Source organism: Eutrigla gurnardus, assembly GCF_963514095.1.
Source record: "Eutrigla gurnardus genome assembly, chromosome: 4".
NCBI lineage: Eukaryota > Metazoa > Chordata > Actinopteri > Perciformes > Triglidae > Eutrigla > Eutrigla gurnardus.
The window spans coordinates 26,029,428-26,049,628 of NC_139918.1; the positions used below are offsets into that span (position 1 = coordinate 26,029,428).

The 20,201-nt window shown below is 43.0% G+C and overlaps 1 protein-coding gene across 6 annotated transcripts; it reads right to left on the minus strand.

The window, feature by feature from the left end:
* Positions 1-13,449: 13,449 nt before the first annotated feature.
* aire (autoimmune regulator) lies at positions 13,450-19,784 on the minus strand. 6 transcript variants are annotated; one of them, XM_084007266.1, is made up of 13 exons: positions 19,038-19,784; positions 18,717-18,891; positions 18,274-18,432; positions 18,125-18,190; positions 17,923-18,048; positions 17,642-17,769; positions 17,428-17,549; positions 17,014-17,083; positions 16,508-16,732; positions 16,272-16,393; positions 15,411-15,492; positions 15,189-15,290; positions 13,450-14,165 (listed from the first exon to the last, which is right to left on the minus strand). In XM_084007266.1, exons 1-13 carry the CDS (start codon positions 19,311-19,313, stop codon positions 14,082-14,084), a joined length of 1,737 nt encoding a protein of 578 aa, XP_083863392.1. In that variant the 5' UTR covers positions 19,314-19,784; the 3' UTR covers positions 13,450-14,081. The 6 variants fall into 6 exon arrangements, 5 of the variants coding, with proteins under 5 accessions (XP_083863392.1, XP_083863395.1, XP_083863394.1 ...); XM_084007269.1 differs by having other exon boundaries at positions 16,508-16,675; positions 17,642-17,765; positions 17,916-18,048; XM_084007268.1 differs by having other exon boundaries at positions 16,508-16,693; positions 17,642-17,765; positions 17,916-18,048.
* Positions 19,785-20,201: the final 417 nt, after the last annotated feature.

Sequence of the window (20,201 nt, forward strand, 5' to 3'; positions counted from 1 at the left end):
CCGATAATTCAAAATGTAAAGCTTTATGTCAATGCTAACTTCTGGGATGTGTTGTTGATACACCTGTTAATATTTGAATCCATTAAAACAAATAATATCTTAAACTGACAAAACGTCTGAAAAAAATCTGAAAAGCAACTGTCAAAATAAATTGAACGTCTTCATATGTAGCAGGAAATAACATGTAAACGTTGACATAAGAGTACAATTTAACGCACGTAACATCCAACGAGTGTTGTTTCCCTGCTGTTGTCGTGTCAATGTTGTCTTGTCTTGCAATAAATAAATAAAAAAGTAAAAACTCGTCTATATGAGTGTGACCTTTGATCTTTATCATCAAAACTTTGACGTAGTTGAATGTCAACGAGCTCAAAGAGAGAGAACCGTCCTGTCTGGACACCACGAAGACGAGTAGAAGCTCCTCTTGTCTGTGTTAGAGTGTGTGTGTGTGTGCGTATGTGTGTGTGTGTGTGTGTGTGTGTGTGTGTGTGTGTGTGTGTGTGTGTGAGTGTGTGTGTGGCAGCTGTCCACTGGAATCTGAGGCTGTGCACCAATACTACAAACACAGTGGCTCTTTGTACCCAAACACCAACTACATGGTGCAGAGTGGAGCCTGGAGCCTGGAGAATGCTACACATGCTACACATGCTACACATGGGCACACATCTCAAACATGCAGGGGGGGGGGGGGGGGGGGGTTACACAGAGTCACAGCATACAGGGATGGCTGGACACTCTGGAGTTAACTCTCCCTTCGTTCACATATTAAGTCATCTAATCGGTGGTACCACTCGATTCATTCCTGCGTGCTCTCCAGATGATAGACCACAACTCTGTGGTTTTCTTTCCTTGAAGGTATTAACTTCCCGCCTCGGGGGAGAAAGCAAAGCGCTTTTACGGCGGGATTTATTTCTGCCCGAGCCAAACACGAGAGCTATTTATCACCCGTTATTATTAACCTGAAATGTGACTATATTAAAGGACTTCAGACGGGGGGGGGGGGCTTTAAATAGCAGAGATTCTAGTCATAACAGACTAATTACTTAGTTGGAGGGAGAGAAAGAAAAAACAAAACAGGGTCAGATGCTTCTGCTGCTTCTCCATTAATCCACCTTTTCTCCTTTGGAGAGTTGGTTTATGTTATTAATATATTGAAGATGGACCAGAAAAGCATTTATTTACAGATGTATGTTGATTATTTGTTTTCCGTTATTATGGGCTATCTTGTTTTTGTTGTTGTTTTTTCTTTATAATCTATTTTATTGATTCTAAATGTTTTTAAATGTTCAAAATAAAGTTTATTCTAGAAGCTGATGGCACTAAAAACATCTGGTGCAAACCGTTAAAGAAATGAGTGCAATCAAAGCACGACAGTCATTGATTATCGTACAGTATGTGGAGCCGCCGGCCTCGGGCTGATTATCTCATTAAAGCCTCAAAATCTATACACAACAATGAGATGGTATTGAACCAACGAGGGTTTGTGTCCACATCATCCGTCTGACTATTTCCTCCTTAATTAAACACACACACACACACACACACACACACACACACACACACATTCCCTTCATGTTTCAGATGCTGCGTACTCTTAAAACAGGCTCCTTTTCTAAAAACACGCAGACACGGCGTCTCCGTGGGCGGCGCTCACACGGAGGCGACCGCTCAGCAAAGTGGAACATGTTTGCATTTCCCTTCAGATCCACAGTGAAGCAGCACGGCCTCCACCTTTTAAAAAAGTCTGCTCATGTCATTTAACACCACCTCGCTACTTCCTCTACTCCCTCTGTGTGTGTGTGTGTGTGTGTGTGTGTGTGTGTGTGTGTGTGTGTGTGTGTGTGTGTGTGCTGGTGGACAACGCCTCTGGCCATTTTGTCCTCCATTGTGCCACACTTCCTGTGAACTTCCAAAGGAATGCAACGCTGACCCCTTTGGAAGTTATAACGCTTAAAAAAAAAAAAAATCTCATTAGAGGAGATGAATATCTAAAAAACATTCCTCAGTGAGCGTCTGTGGACTCAAACCTTTACGTCTTCATGAGTTGTTCCTCGTTTGTGCAGAGAGGAAAGAGAGAAGATGAAAACAGGAGAATCATATTGCTCTTTTTTAAGTTTTCTTGGTGGAAACATGAGCACGAATGAGGCAACAGTGAGAGAAACCAAACTACCGGTTACACAATTGGAAACGGTCAGACTCTAAATTTACTCATCTGGGCCGTGTGTTAAAGTCAGAATAAAAATGTCTTTGTGAAAGGGAGGGAGACAGGAAGACGTGTGTGTGTGTGTGTGTGTGTGTGTGTGTGTGTGTGTGTGTGTGTGTGTGTGTGTGTGTGTGGGTTCCTTAAAGGTACAAGCTACTGTTTGTTATTGGTAATAAGCTCTTTCATCAAACTTTACATAACTTAATTCATTTCAAATGAACGGATATGTCTCCAGTACACAGTTTACATAAAGTACATAATAATGATACAATCAAATGACACATTGTATATAAAGTATATATTGTGCATATCATATTGCAATTATTGCATAATGTGAATTTTCTGCTATTGGTTCTGAAGTTCCACCTTCATGCAGGTTAATAGTTAAAAGTCCAATTTGACGGTTTTCCAAAAAGCCTCCCAGCTTTAACTGAGTTGTAAATAATGAGTTCATCACTCATGTTCAGACATGCACAAACTGAATTTTCCACTTCCTCAATTTCAGGGTGAACACAGACTGTGTTGATGCCCCGAGCTTCTTTTCTTCATTAATAAGTCTATTCATATTTACAAATTGATTAATGGATTGCTTTTGAGAGGCAAACATTTGGCCCATTTGGATCCCGTATGAAACAGTTTTTGGCAACAGAAACAGACAAAAGTGCAACTGAATGTCCATCAATGTAACCGAAGCTTTAACGATATATTTCTGAGCGTTTAACTGTTCAAACTTCACAGGAGCAGCGTTGAAAATCCACATTTTGCCAGTGTTTACGATATTGTTTCTGTTTAATATTTAAAAGAATAAGACTGGAAAATGTTCAGTTTGAGTGTCCAAGTATGAGATCGATGTTTTTCAAACTGGAATGCAAAATAAAACTGAGCGTTCAAGAAAAGAGGAGACACTGAGAGAGCAGAAAAATATATGTATTTTCCACCTAATCTCTGATTTTGCTTTGAAAATTGTTCTTCGGTTGACATAAAGGCCTCACACAGGAGTTCACACGTAGAGTCTGGGAATGACTTGTATGTCCTGGAGTGAAAAAGCAAATGAAAGAGGTTAACTTAAAGCTGTCACATTATTTGCCGTGGAGCACACGATGAGGAGAGCTTCCTCTTGTCACGTCGGGTGTTTATATATAGATATCGAACACAATCCATCTTCTAACCAGCGGAGACAACGACTCAACAGGCTGGTGATGAATTGAACCCACAACCGCACTGTAATTAAGATCTATTTTATGTATTCTACTCTGGGACAGTTGAGAATGAGCTGGAGTCATCTCGGCTTATATAGTCTACATATATCAGGAGGTGTCAGACGGGCTGAAGGCTGTTTCCCTTCGTTCACATAAGTGATTACATCATTTCTTTATCTCCTTTTTGCTCCTTCGTTACGTTAAAAGTCAGCAAATCACTCCGGACTCGGGGATTATCTGAGAGGTGAAGGGGGGGTCCGGATAGGACAGGATGCTGTGGGAAAGAATGACACAGAATAGCAGACAAGGTCATCCGATAGGACGGGATCGGCGAGGAATGTAAGCGATAGCGTTGGAAGGAGTGGGATGGGTTCGTCTCCTCGGCTCTCACATCCACGGAGCGGCTTCCTCATTCACACGGCAACAATAGACAGGGAAGAGCGGGATCCGGTTCTCAGGAAAACACTGACAACGAGCTTCCCACGATTTCCCAACACCTTAGATTGTGACAAGGCAAGCAAGGTGACGCGTCACATGACCTCATTCATCTGTTAGGACACCTGTGAAGAGCAAAAGTAATAAAATTGGTTGTAAGTGAAGAGGCGAGGAACTCGGCGTGTCGCTGCAGGTCGAGCTGCTTCGAAGGGAATTTCCAGACGTTCATAGCAAACAGACTTCAGACGTGAGTCACGACACATGAATCTGTCCGGTGCAAAGCTGACAGAACAGATGTGCAGGTCCTGTTGTTCTGACTTCCATGGCTGATAGAAGGTGAGATGAGGCCAATCATCGAGCCGGCGTCCAAACGGCATTCTGGGTAAAACGCTCATACACTTTTGTTTGCCCGAGAGTTAGGCCCCGTTTACACAAGGACTTAAAAATGACAAAATATTTTACCGGAAATGCCTTTCGTTTAGACGGTGACGGCGTTTTAGGGGCTTAAAAACGCAAAAATCTAAAACCACCTTCCAGAGTGTGTTAACTTGAATACGCTCCGCCGTAGCGTTTCCGTCTACACTGCCAAGACGTAAAATCAGATCTGCTCACGTCGCGTTTACGTCACATGTCTTGGTTTTCGCGGCGCAGATTAGAGAAGGAGGAAGATTCTATGCATGCGCTCAGACATGGCGGTGTTGTGTGATAGTGTATCACGGAACCACCTAGCCGCCTGGCATGCATACCCAATCGAACTCCACATATTTTTTGTGTCACCGTATGCACGCCGATTTCCTCCCGAAAACGCTCGTCTAAACGCGGAATACAAAGTGAAGACGCGACGCCACTTTTGCGTCTTCTGTTCAGACCGTCATCATGTAAACGTAGCCTTAGATGAAAAGATCACTTCAGTAAATATAAAGGGACAACCAGCAGCCGCTTAGCTTAGCTTAGCCTAGCCTAGCTTAGCTTAGCTTAGCTTAGCTTAGCAAAAAGACAGGATGAAATAGCTTACAACCTCCCAGTGAAAACACAACGTTAAGTTTCAACACTTCAGTTATTGTTCCGATTAATCACACAAGAATTAAAGTGCCAGTACCTGAGCTGTAGAGGTGCTGGTTTAAAACCGTTGTTGGAGCGGTCAGGCTATTAGCTTCCTTTGGTTCCAGAAACTGCATCGTCCATGAAGTTTCAAGGGAAACATATTTCCTCCTGGATTATGACAAATCCTGAATAAGGTTTCTAATTATACTTTGTTAAGGTGGAATGGTCGGACAAGCGAACACAGGACTTTCACCCAGGAGACTGCTGTTCCTGTCCCATGAAAGCAAAAGTCAAAGTTGACTTATTCTTTACTTTACGCCTTACATAACAAAACTAATTTTAAATTAAATGTATAATTACATTTTTAATACCACATAGCTGTGTTTTGTTTTTCTTGTCATGTTTAAAACTGCAGCTGTTAACCGGAATAAATATTTCCTTCCAAAACATGATTGAGAATGCAGTTTTGTTGTATGGAAATGTGATTTTCTAGGATGTAGAAACATACACATGTTAATACGCATGGTATCAATCTTCTCATCAAACTCTCAGCATGAAAACGCCTTTTCCCAAATAACAAACAATTTATTCAACGTGTGATAAAACGAAAGTGGCTGTTACAACAACATTAATATCGTGATTTTAAAGGGGAATTCTTTAATTTCCTCAATTGAACCCGACCGTGATGTGTGTTTCCACGGGAGACCTGCAGAACCTGAAAATCCACATTTTCCCCCCGAGCCGTGAAAACCGAGAAGCCTCATGTGTTGAGCTGCGTGGAAGAAGAAGAAGAAGAATAAAACCACGTGCTCCGACTTTTTAAAGAACAACGCTGTCTGAAACGTAGTGGCAGCGTGACATCAACCAACACAGTAAAGTTGTTTTTTATGTTTTTTGCAACATCAACAACTCGATTTTACTTGACTTTAACTTGATTTTATGAGACTTTTGTGCTCGTGGTTAATAAAACGCTTATGTGCTGCAACTTTAACGCATGTTGTTTACATGTTGACGTCACCATGGCAACCTGACGGTTTCTTTACTGTCTCAAAACACTCAGAGTATTTGGCCTCTGCTCTCAGACATATTACTCATACAGCGCTGAGGGCAAATAGCTGAGAGTCACTGTCATGATCTTCCCCTTTTTCTATTTTCTTCCCATCCCCTGATTCCTCCTGTCTCCTTCCCGTCAGCTCTCTTTGAGCTAACAGAGAGTCGCCTACAGTTAACTGTATTCCAAGTACGTGACAGGGGTCGCGACAGGTCGAAGGTCAAGATGCAAATAGTGCTGTTAAGTCGTACAACCAAGACTCCGTGCCGCAGGGCTGCAAGCCAGACGCTTGTTGATTTTGCCGGCGTGACTAGCGTTTTCGGTTTCTCCGTGGCAGAACTGCACCGTTACTCTGAGGCCTCGGCCCCCGAGGGCCCTCCACAGATACCGGCCGACCCTTCTTCGGAGGGGTGAAAACATTCAAAATGACACAGCAACAAGCCCCCCTCCCCGTCCTAAAACAACCTCTCCGTTTCCAGCCCGCCCGGTCGGCTGCCATCCTGGGAGGTCACCAGAATGCCAGTCATTCATTCGGGAGCATGTGTGCCCCCCCCCTCCAGCAAATAGCTCCCCTCGGTGCTGAGGCTGCACATAGCATGTGATCTGATGGCTGGCCAGCGGCGAGAGAGAGGGGGGGGGGGCTCTGTGTCTGTATACGGGCTCAGCAGCTCTGAAAATGAACCGGGGGCTTTCCATGCAGGAGCTATGAGGGGAATGTGGGGGGGTCAGTCGAGGGTGAGCAGGTAGGTGTTGGACATCGCAGGCTGAAGAGATGTCTGGACATGACGGCAGCACAAAAACAAGGTCCATTTGACCATTTGCTTAAATTTATGCTTGTAATTGTAATTTTATTTATTTGACTTTTTTTTGTAACTCCTGTACTTTTATTGCTGCGTTTCAAAAGTTGAGTTTGCACTGAGACTAAGTATGCATGCTAGTTCCTGCACATTTCTTTCTGCCATGATACTTTTGGATAATGAGTATTGGATATATTATACTGGATATTATTGATTTTGGTTCAATACTAGAGCACAAACAGTACAGTGGGATGGCCAATAGACTCATGTTGGATTAAGTGGGAGGAATCCTTGTCATGGAAGGTTTTGTCAAAAATAAATGTTCGGCTGTTTTATTTGTATCTCAAATAACAATATGGTTTAGATCCAGACAGTCCAGTATTGACTCTCCTTTCAGTCCTCACAAACAAGATTTACACTCAAACCAATAATTATAATTCTGTCTCTTTCATTTTTTTTTTTTTTTATTTGTATAATTTAAGCTAAACCCTTTTGTGGTTATTTTGTAAAATGGGTAAAATAGTGGGAATCGGTATCGTAGGCGTCTCCAAATAGTTAATTCTGTCGGCACAACTTAAGCCTATTGTGAAAATCAAACAATTTCTAAAAGTGCCAACTGTAAAAATGCATTATGTTGTAGATGACTTCCAGTCAGTGCCAGTAAGTGGTGATGATTCAGCTGTGAGATATGTTAATGGTTGCGACTGAAGGCCGGTGTCTGCTGACACATAAAGACACTATTGTGTCGACTAAAGGAAGGGCATTGTCTTATTATGCACAGACTGCCTATTTTTAAAGCTGGGATGGAAAGCCAGGGGGAAAATATCTATTCTGAGACTAATTCAAATAGCCACCAATGTGAAATGGGGAGGGTAAAAAATAATTTGAATTGCTTTAAAGTGAATGAAAAGTGCCATTGTGCGGTGGTTGGGTAGAGCAGTCAGTGGATCAGCTGGGCCTGTTATTGGAAAACAACTTTCTCTCCTTGTTTATGTCTGTCGCTGATCTGGCACCGAACCAAACATAAATCTTTATTACAACCCAATACAACCGACCCAAAACTCTCCTCAGTGGCAACGCTTTTATAACGAAACCACGCGACGATGACTCACAACCGTAATCACTGTTTATTTGTTGTGATCGCTTCAGAGTGCTCCGGTGCCCTACAATCGTTCAACGTGGAGAGGATTGTTGTGAAAAGTTTCCAAACGCCGAGGTCAGTTTTGTACTTGTGACCTTATTTTAACTTAAAAGCCGCCTTTGCAGTTTGGGAAGCAGATATGTACGACGGCGTATTAGGGCCACTGTAACATTTAATTAAGCAGTTTACACATTTACGTTTCTAATTAGTGCATAAAAACGTGACAACGCCTCATTAAGGTCCTTAGGGTGATGATGTTGATTGGTTATTGTTGGCTTTATTTTTTATTTATGAGGCCAAATTATCATCTTATGGGTGTTTATTGATCGGGGGCGGTTGGGCTAAGATGCTAGCGGTAGCTTTCACTTGTTGTCATAGCAACGGCAAACATCCAGTGCTAGCGGAACCAAGCAACCTTATTATATCGGCTATATGTGCCGATGTTATGTTTACAAAGTGACAAATTTGCGACTTTCTTAGAATATTGCCCCCCATATGCCGTCGTACATATGAGTGATCTAAAGTGGGTAAAATAAATAGAGATTGACACCTTTAACAGTCAGCCAAATTATGGCTGTAATGATGTTTTGCTGTTACATTATCACCTCATAAAAGATAATACACGTTAGCAAACACCTCCAACGGACACGGAGCAACGCCACCTGACCAACATTAGTCCAATATTCACCGATGTTCACTGTTTTGGTCTCCACCACCTCCTGAAGGAAATATCCGGCTCTTTAGCTGCTAAATACTGACAGCAAACCTTGGAAACCGATGCTTACTGAACCAACCGTTAAGCTGAAGGCTACGAAACCAAAACAAAGATCAGAAAGATGCTAAAAATGCTCTGCAGAGTGGGTGATAATATGCTGTGGGTTTGTCACTACGAGGGACTCCATTTACACAACGACTCGGCGGTCACAAACGCAGCTTTGAAGTGTTGATGTAAAACTTTTGAGAGAAGAAATAAAACACATAAAAAAAAGCTGGATTCTTATGTAGCAGCTCACATCCATTTTGACATAATTGTTGCAGGGTAAACACAAAGGTAGTTAATAACATTAATTATGGCCCTGTTCCATTTAGGTTGGCAAGGCTGGCTCACTGGAATAATCAATTTGATCAATTCCCCTTTTGTTTATACCCGACAGCAACCTCCGATTACTTGGTCTTACTTAACTGTGTAAATGTTAGCTAATATCAGCTCATTACATATTGCTCTCTAAATGTACATAACTGGGTCACTTTATTGACTTTTCTCCACTTGTGCTACTGTTACAATAGTGTAGCATGTTAGCTCAATGCAGTAAAACAGTACACGGCACAACGTCGTAGATTATATGCTTTGTCTGAAGGAGCATAATCTTCTGTAAACTGTCAAACTGATCATGATCATTAAGGACAAACAACTACTGTGCTAACAGACGACTGTCGGGATCTGCAAAGTCGACAGTTTGCAGAGGAGTGCTGAACATCTGCCGGCCTCCGTCCCTCCTCGTATAGTTCTCACTCAGGCAGCGATCACAGGAGACGCTGCCGTCCAAGAAGAAGAATGCAAACACCAGAGAAGCTCTTCCAAGAATTCCCAGTTGAGGACATTTCTGGAATGTCCTAACGAGGTTTTCTCTCCGCCGTTGTTTACAGTTCCAGCCCGATGGCAACCCTGCAATCTGCCCTGCCAGCGTATCATTATCCGGCCTCCTCACGGGGAGAGAGTTGGACTTTTCTCCCCAGATTGCAGAGGTTTGTCTTCAGAGCTGACCGTATTGCTCTAAACAGCTAAAGGAAAGACAGAGAGACAAGCGGCGACCACAGACAGTGACTTCATGAGTTCTAATAAATCGCTGTAAACCACCTCAAATTAGGGAGACGTCTAGACAAATAGCTAGATTCTGGGGAGCCGCTGTCACGGCGGATTAATCCGGGCTGCGTTCGCGGCTGCTCGGTGTCACAGTTCAAAGCTGCACGGTGAAAATAAATAAATTAAAAAAGGCATTTATGCATCCTAAAGCTGAGCAAAGTGATCTTTTTTTTTGACTCACGCCTCGTGTCGGGTTTCAGACGGAGCGTCACTCAAACCAGGAAGGAAAAGTGAGCCTGACATTTCACTAAAAGTGGAAACTTCATGTCAGGAGAGCAGAGGAGAGGGTAAATGGTTCTTGGCAGAATGGGGAAAAGCATGTGACCTGACTGTGTTGGTGGTGTGTGTGTGTGTGTGTGTGTGTGTGTGTGTGGGAGTGTTGGCAGTGTGTTTCAGCTAACAGTATGTTCTGATCTACTTCAGTGAGATCAGGAAACACAAATAAGAACTCCGACCTTATTGACTTTAAACCACTCTTATGCAACGCAGGAATTTTGGACCCGGACCATCTCGCCGGATTAAAAACATCGCAAAGCAAACAATCTCAATTATATTACGGGGGCTCTAATCAAAAATAAACTTGGAAAACTTAAACTTTTATTGTAATAACTTTGAAGATTGTGTTTGCTTATTTAGATCCCCTCTAGCAAGATGTGAAAAAAGAATCAAATCAAAGTACTGAAAGTAAATGAACGCAATGCAAAATACTCCATTACAGGTAAAGAAGAACTATCATGTATTACAGTACATTATGTGCAAAATATAACTTCATTCATAACTTCGTTCATCGCCACGTGTTTTTGAGTTAGGATGAAGAGAAAGTTTTACGACGCCTTAGAGGTCATTAGTGATCTAGATGAGGGGGGGGGGGGGGGGGCAGTTGTGGGTTGTATTCATTCAATACAGCAGCTAATTGGCTAGTTTATCCTCAAACAATGTGTCATATTTAATTAAATGATAATTGCAATATTATTGATCTTAACTGGAAAATAACGATAAATGCAGTTAAGTAAAAGTATTTATGTATTTAGCCTTCCGTAGCTCAAGAGGAAACAACCCAATACCTGAAAAACTCTGTATACAAAATGTAGAACTACCCCGAAGTTTCCTTCAGTGCCTTTATCACTCAGAGAAGTAACACTTTCTGCTCTGAAACCGAGTCGACGGAGGCCCCTCGCCTCGCTTCCTGCCCACAACAATAGTGTGACCGATGAGGGTCCTGACTGGAAGCAGCCTCGCCGCGCTGGAAGCCTCGCGGCCCGGCAGGAACACGACCTGGACGCCGGCCCGCACTTGTGCAGAGAGGATGCCCAAAGCGTGGGAATTTCACCTATCATCGTTTTCTAAAGAATGCCCGGCCTGTGAGCAACGGAGTCGTAACAGGATGTGTGTTTGCTCGAGGAATTTAACCTTCACACTGACACAGAAAACAGTTCATATGTGTCTCACTAATGGTGTTTTAACTCGCTCTCGTTCCAAAGCAGTCATCTGGGAAACAATCCAAAAGTAAATATATATATATGTTCACTGCTGAAACAGTGAGACATGTTAACAGATTTAGACTAATAATGTTGAAAGTATTTTTTTATTACCAAACAGACTTTCTTGCGTCATATTTCCCAAAATGTCAAAGTATTTCTTTAAAACAGCATCTGGCCAATGTGTGCCCATGATGGCCGAGGGCCTTGCACAACACATTACTAACGCGCTTCACAATCTTTGTGACCTATCTGCCTCATTAGACATCATATGGGAATGCAGCGCAGCAGGAAATAAGATATGTTAAATTAGGGAGAAAAATATGCTGCGGCCGAGATGGTGAGTAAGAAGCAGGTCGACGGCAAACTTGAAAGTGATAACAAAATGCCGATGTGATTAGACACGAGATAACTCTCCAGATAACTCGTGTTTTTGTAAATTGATCCGAGAAGCAGCAGTTCACAGACAAAGTGTTTGCGGAGATCATTTGGCAGGTATATCCTGTGTCCAGATCTTCAGAATTCTGCGTTCATTATTTCACTTAAAAGGAAATACAACAGTATAAGCAGCAAAACGTAAAAGTACTTCTGGCAACACGGCTGAATGGCCCGTTTGAGTGTTATGTTATTGGTATTTCTGATGTAGAAATATGTAGGTGCGATGAATTCTTTTTGTTCTGATAAAATCCGGGCAATTCCCTCTTTTTCTACGAACACAAATGTTGTTTTGTAAAAGGAAATACTTCCTCTTATCACGTCGCGATGGCTGTTCGAGTTTAATCAGATACTGAGCAGGATAAACGATTACAGATGGATGCCACCAAGTGGTGAGAAGATGTTCCCCTTCTGAAAAGAGGAAGTTTGTTCTAAAGGGTTCGGTCTCCGCAACTAGAACCAGAAACGCTGTGTGAAAATAAAACAGGAGTCATGATTGAAACACGATAAAGGAAATCAGATTTTCATGCAAAATATAAAACTCCGGCCAGGATGAGGAAAATCATTACGACTGCAATTTGGACAGGCAATCAGAATGGAGCACACACACACACACACACACACACACACACACACACACACACACACACACACACAACTTGTGTATTTTCTCATTGCATCTCTTATCTTTGCAGATAGTCAAAGAGAAGTCTGTCCGTCGGCGCTGTTGCTTTGCCTGCAGGGACACGGAGCCTCAAGTATGCAGGATGTTTCATGAACATTTAGAAAATGGATTCATAAACAAACAGGGACACACATGCATGGAAACACACACACACACACACACACACACTGGAACATGTTTCTCATCCTCTGTTTTGGGCCTGTAGGGGCCGAGAGCCATGGCAACTGAATACCGAAGGGAGAAAAATCTGCCTGGCCGAGCTCCATCCGTCTGGCAGTCATGCTAAAACTCCTGAATCCCATGACAAAAACAACATTCCACATCTAAGTGATAGTCTTCAAGGAATTCCTGTTAAACAGAGGCATTTCGCAGCATGCATACCTTACGCAGCATGCAATACCATTGTATTGAAACCATCTGGTCTAACGTGTGAATGTGAATTTCTTCTGCGGAACCACACGGCGGGAGTGCGTTTGCACTTTGTGCACATGTTGAAGTTTTCGTCGTCTCTTCTATTTGAGCGCCGCAGACATCGGTGTTGGTCCCCTAAAACCAGAGGGTGCACCATCTCCTCCAACACCGCTGTCCTCGAAATATAAACACACGTGTTTCACAATGTGATAAACAAATAGGATGGCCTGAAGATTGAGGTGGGTGAAGGATGGTTGCTACAGCAACGCTAGTAACAATGGCAACTCTGTCAGGAGAAGCATGTCCTGCATCCTCATAGACTGTAAGAAGTGGGCGGAGTCAAGGTGACGTCTCCCATTGATTTGGGGAATGCCGTATTGATGCCTTGAGGCATTTTGGCAGTTGCCATCTTGGCTTTTTGCAACCAGGAGTGACCGAAGAGGGCGGGGCTAAAGTACAATTGAATGTTTGATAAGACATTAAGACAAAAGTTTTAGAGCTAACAGTAAACTTGTAACACAAAAACACAGAAGGGACGACGCTGTGACAGCGACTTGTCAATCACAAGTCGCCCCGCCCTAAAACGTTGAAGCGTTATCGTCTATTCGACTCTAAATGGGACCATAATTTACAATATGAACATCGTGCATATTGCAGAATCCTTGAAACGAGCAATTCAAACCATAAACTCATGTTTAGCGAAGTACAATTTATTTATACAGACAAAAGTCACAACGTGCTTAATAAGCAGAGAAGTAGGGATATTTTCCATGCAATCAGACTTCTTCTTGCAACCAGAGGAGGCGCCCCCTCATGGCCAAGAGAGAGAATGCAAGTTTAAGGCACTTCAGCATTGGCTTCACTTCTCAGAACTGGAGATTGCCGCCTGGTAAACTTTTTGTTTTAAGAGATGTTTTATTTTAGCTTAGACGTTGCTCATATGCTCATATGCTCATATGTTCCATGTTCCAAAATAAAATAATTATTTCAACACAGGATGGCTGTTTGCACTGAACTTAATAGGAATTTGGAAGCAACGGAGAACATACACGTTACACAGATATTTGAGTCTGAAGAATGAGTTCAGTTACCGTTTTTGTTTTAACATGAACGTTCATTTGAGCACATTTTAAAATCAGTAGTTTGAAAAGAGGCAATAAAGAATTTGTTCAATCTAAAATCAAGCCAGTTTCATACTTCAGACACGACAGAAAACAAGAAAATAATCTCCACTATGTCGATGGTGTTCATTTAACTATACGTTCATGTCATCATTGATACTTTATAATATATTGTCCGACTGTGAGAGCTCATACTTGAGTGGAGATCATCCGTCCGTCACTTGTAGCATCCTTGAGAGTCTGCGAGAGGCTGGGAGATGTTGTGGAACGCCCACTGCAAGATGCCGTCGATGGAGCCCTGCTGAGGAACAAAGAGCCCAAACAACAGAGGATCAATCTTGAGACAGTAAAAGTCCTGGTGACATCATTTGGCAAACATGTACTGTATGATGTCAGCGACATTGATGGTATCACATGACAATAATCTTTACCAGATTATTACTGCAGTGACGGCGTTATGTATCAGGTTCTGTTTTTTTAGGTCACTCTTTTGAGCACGTGCAGATTCAGGAGGAGTCGACTGAAATGTGCAGCCAGGAAACAAAGTGAAATATATCTCCTTGGATCGTCTCACCGTAGTTTGTAAATGTGTTACGTATGTGAGCAACAATTTTGAAAAATAAAAAGAATAAGGATGAGGGGATGCTGTAGAGTCTGCTCCTTATAAATGATACGTTTCTTGTGTTGTTAAGAGCAGAACAACCTAACAACCTACCTACCTACCTACCTACATACCTACCTACCTACCTAACAACCTACCTACCTATCCATCCATCTACCTACCTACCCATTCTTCCACCTACCTACCTACCTACCTACCTATCCATCCACCTACCTACCTACCTACCTACCTACCTACCTACCTACCTACCTACCTACCTACCTACCTACCTACCTACCTATCCATCCACCTACCTACCTACCTACCTACCTATCCATCCACCTACCTACCTACCTACCTACCTATCCATCCACCTACCTACCTACCTACCTACCTACCTACCTACCTACCTACCTACCTACCTACCTACCTATCCACCCATCCATCCATCCATCTATCCTCACACAAATCAAGAAATGTATTGATTGTCATGAATCGACTCCTCTCTTCCTTGATCTTTAATCTGTTTTAACATTCATATTCTATAATGTGGTAACATTTTCATGTGGATACAGAGATGCTGGTTCCTGGAAATTCAAAGTAGACTACAAAACAAACACCACCATGACACCAAACACTAATTGTGTGCAGCTCTCTTGTGTCAGACATGGCGGTTATATTTGACATCTACATCTGTGTTATATGTAACTGAGCCTCACTCACGTCTCCCAGGATGGAGTCCAGCTCGTCTTTATGGAGGACGGGCTCGGGGGGGACGGAGGAGCTCTGATCGTGGCCGAGTGTGTTTTGAACCGCTGGGGCGATCTGGAGACACACGAGAGAGATAACACCGATTACACTCCATCGTATTCAGATAATGAAGATGCACACACACACACACACACACACACACACACACACACACACATACGTGTGCAGACACACCTGTAAGCCTCTGGATGATTCAGCTTCCGTCTCTGCAGAGCCGCCCCAGGGCCGGGAGCAGGAGGAGCAGACAGATCGCCCTCTAACAAACACCAAAACACACCGTGGCTGAGTCAGACATGCTCTTCCGTGGCAAATTACCGTCAATCAATACGCAACTTCTCAACACTCGGGAGGATTGTTAGAGGAAGGTTTCATATTTAAAACATGGTGAAGCATAGCTTAGATTCCCTCATTCATGTATCACTTAGAAGCACTGAGGAAAAAAAGAATCAATAAGAGGCGCTACAAGGGCATATGTATCGATATTGTCTCATCATCATATATTGGATATCACAATATCAGAATTTGGCATAATGGTTGTCTTTTCCTGGTTTAAAGCCTGCACTGGGATGAAGTGGTGTCATTTTCTATATTGTTTGTCTTTACCCACTTGAATTTTCCTCAGGTTTAATAATGTAAGTATCTATCTATCTATCTATCTATCTATCTATCTATCTATCTATCTATCTATCTATCTATCTATCTATCTATCTATCTATCTATCTATCTATACATACATACATAGATACATACACAGGTTTCATTTCTCATGTGTATCTCTGGTAGCATTTAGCAAAATCATTGATCTCCACCTCCTCGACGCTGTACACCGACTGCTGCAGCATCTCTGCTCCATTAGTCACCATTAGCTATGCAATGGTCACACCCTAAATGCAGGTTAGTTGATCAATACTAATGTACTGTATGTGCACGCTGATGCACAGATGATCACATCCGAGGCTGAGATCAGAGTTTGTCGATCTTTCAAAGTATACACGTGACCTCCGGATGCCGAGAGAAGATGGGATGATGTCTTACTTGGCGAAGTGGCAGTGAATGTGGAAGCGCTGCAAACACTGGAGGCAGTGAGTCAAGTCTCCTCCCTCCAGGTGACAAACGCCACACACCTCCCTGATCCTGAACGCCTCGCCGCCGGAGCACTGGATGGATACGTTTTAGAAAAACACGATTGTTTATACAAGTGGCAGTGACGGGGTCAAATGAATGGGGGTAACATTAGGTGGTTTATAAAATAAAGACCAAACGATCATCACCTGGTTTCTAACACCGAGGTCATCCATGGAAGCAGCGACCCCTTTGTGAGAAAGAGAGGAGAAGAAGGAGACGTCCACGATGGAGCTCGTGTTTGTTTGCTGCTGCTGCTGCTGCTGCTGATGATGCTGCTGCTGCTGCTGCTGCTGCTGCTGCTGATGCTGCTGATGCTGCTGATGCTGCTGATGCTGCTGCTGCGGATGCTGATGCTGATGGGCAATGAGAGGCTGTGATATGAAATATTAAAGTGTTGAAAGAAATCCTGCAGAGTAAAAACAGGTTTTCCAGACAGACGTTATATCATGAAAATTTAGAGCGTGAGGTGAGTAACATTAAAGACGTGGAAATTACTGGAAATATGAGGTTTATTTAGCAGATCATTAATCGTTATTTCCAACACCTTTGCAACTTGGTAAGTCATAGATCAATAACTGTTATCTGAAAATCTTAAGATTTTGAATGAAAAAAATAATTGCAAAAAATGCACATGCACTTACACTGCACTTACTTGTAAAGGCAGCTGGGCGTTCTCTCTTTTCACTCTGTGGCCACAACACAGTTCACACCGCCAAGTCCCACTGCAGATTAAAGGTGCAATGTGATATGTTTAAGATATTTATAACTGCACGGTTCCACATGCATAATTGCACAGTTTACATTTACATTAGGATGGTTTTATTGTTGTTTTATTTGTGTTACATGCTGCCTTTTATATTACTTTGTTTTTGTACTATTTATCACATTTTTTTATACTTTTACACTATACTTTTATACGCCTTGTGCGTATGATAATGAACTCTTTGAATCTTGACATCTTTTCAGAGCAAGAACGTAATACACACACATACACTCACACACACAAGCTAATGTATTGAAAGAATAACACACAGACGAACGGTGATTTATGTATTTGCCTCGTCACCTTGGTATGGATGAAAGTGGAGGGTCCAGGCAGGCGAGGTGAAAAGCTCGAGGACAGCCGTCACAACAGATGAGCTCCCCTCCGTCTCTGCACACCGCACACTCGTCCTCGTTGTACTGAACCTGCACAAAATGGACACAAGCAAATAAACTCACCACCACAGGACAAAAGGAAGGGCAGGTGGCTGAATGCATGGATGCTCTGGCTCCTCTACCATGCCTGTGGTTGTCTCCCCCTTGTGGTGAAACGTGTTCGTAACAGCTTGCTCCGTCGTGGATGCTCCGTTCATCTCCTCTGAAGAGTAAAACTCCCCGCCGACCTGAAGGCACGTTCCGGCACTTCCTGTTGAATAATAGATGTTTTCTTATAGAAGAATTTGATCATTTCCACATTACGCTTTGTCTGCACTGTAATACTCATATTCATCATTATTTCTACTATTATATTGAATGCCTTAATGATGCAGGGCGGTATGATTGATATACAACCACTTACTATCGGAGCCAAGCATGTGTTTGATGTGGATCTCCTCTGCAGCCTCCTGGCTGACCGGCAGCTCCGTGGAGGAAGCAGAGGAGGAGGAAGACAGAGCAGCTGGTCTCTGGACCGGAGTCTGAACACCTGTGGGGTTCAATGCATCAACATCTGTATATATAACACTGTATATATTGTTGGAATATTATTGATTTGTGATTACTATTTCCAGATGTTAGCGGTGCTGCAGCAGCTTCACTCTTCACTCTGTACAGTCTCACTTTACCACCTGGAGGAAAGACATTCGTTTTATAGTATTTTTTTTCTTTTAGTTAGGTGAGAAGGTGAGATGGATGTGTTGCAGGAAGTAACCTGGTCCATCGCTGGTCTTTGCATGATACTGTGGATGCAGAGCAGAAAAAGACTTTGTCTCTCTCTCCTCCCGGCTCTTCTTCTTGAGGTGACGTGGTTTATGGCCTCCGGAAGATCTCTTCTCACCTCTGGAAGCTGCAGCGTGATGTCCTGTAAAGTCTAAATGTAGTCATACAGACCTGGTAAAGTCTACTTCCAACCAAATTACTTCCTACACATTGACAAACTCCAAACTGCTCAGATTTTTTTTAAACCACCTATTATTAAATGAAACATCTTCCTTGAGTTTACAGCAAAATTTCTCAATTTGTAGATTTCTATACTATGTATCAATATCGCTTTTATACATCAGAATAATGGATGCAACCTAGAAAATACTCGGCAATCAAGTGGAAATGATTAACATACTATAAAAACATTAAAGTGAGACTTGAAATACAGACTGGAGTGCAGGTTGGAGAGCAGCGTCTGCAGTTTGGGGTAGCTGTCCAGGTTGTAGTCTTTGGACAAGTTGCTCCAGAAAGCCTGGATGGTGGATCTGCTCTGCTCCAGGACCCAGGACAGGAGGGAGTACATGGCCTTGTGGATCCCCTCTGTGCCTTCTTTCTGCAGAGTCTCCTGTGAAAACAACGACAAGTATGTGAACTAGGAAGTCTGAATAAAACTAAATATTCCCGTTTCCAGGATTATAATCTGAATGACTTTGAGAACAACGTGGGGTTGATGAGATGGAATAAAAAAGGTTCTATTAAACGTCTTCTTACCTTCAGCAGTTGGTCGGTGATGACGTTTCTGTCCACCAAGCCGTAAACCAGAGGGAAAGGGTCATCGATCGCCATGGCGATATCGGTCCTCAGCTCCCTCAGCAGGGAGCGAAGGTTCGTCTCCCGAAAAGCTTCCACTCTGGACATGATCCGCTTGGAGTGTGAACCAGATCCGAAGTGATCCAGATCCTCAGAGGACCCGAGGTCACGCAAGGAGGTTTGATGGTATTTGGCCGAAGGAGGAGGCGTGTCCTTCTCAGGCAGGAACATCTCCATATTGGATCGTCACCATCTTTCATGTCCTTTTTTTATGTGTAAGGTTTTAAATCCATGTCAATACAGCATCACTATGTTCAACACACTTTGGGGGTTTCAGAAACTCCCCATCGAAGGTCTCGACCGTCGGCCTCTCGTCTCTGTGGACTTCATGTGTCCACCAGCAGCACCACCTGTCTCCGTCCACCTGTCTGTCTGCCTGTCTGTCCTCCGGGGGATCGGATGACGAGGCGTCCGTCTCGGGGAATACCTGTCCTCTTACATTCGGACCGGCTGAGTGTAAGTCAGCGTCACAGTGGCAGTTTCCTTCTTGAAAAAGGTTCTTTCCACCACAACTTCCCCTCAGCCATCAGGTTCTCAGACTCGGTCTCAGAGCGGGGAGCTCAGGACCAGCGCCATGATTAACACGCTGAACAATTACCTGATTGACGGATTGATTATATGGTTGGTTGATCGACCATTTTTCCTCATTTTGCTGTTGCTGTCACATGTTTTCTCATTTAAAGACGTACACGCTTAAAAAGACTCTAAACTAAATATTGAGCAGCAGCGAAGGCCGTCACAGAGGCGAAACGAGGTGAGACGGCCTCGGCGGAAAGGTCACAAACAGAAGGTCGACGTTTTGATGACATGTAATGTGCGCGACCCGCCACCAGGGGGATTTTAAAAAGTGTATGATGTATCAAAGGAGACACCGTTGAGTATAAATGGTCCGATTGCGACATATTGAGGAGTCTTCTGTGATTATTGAGGATTCTCTGTGTAAAAACGCCTACAGAGAAACTAATGCTCTCAAGTGGTTGTTTGAGGAACTGCAGTTTTTGGCATTTCATTTTTCTTTCTTTTATCTTTTTCTGAGCACCAGAAGGTTTCCGCCTGGCCCAAAAA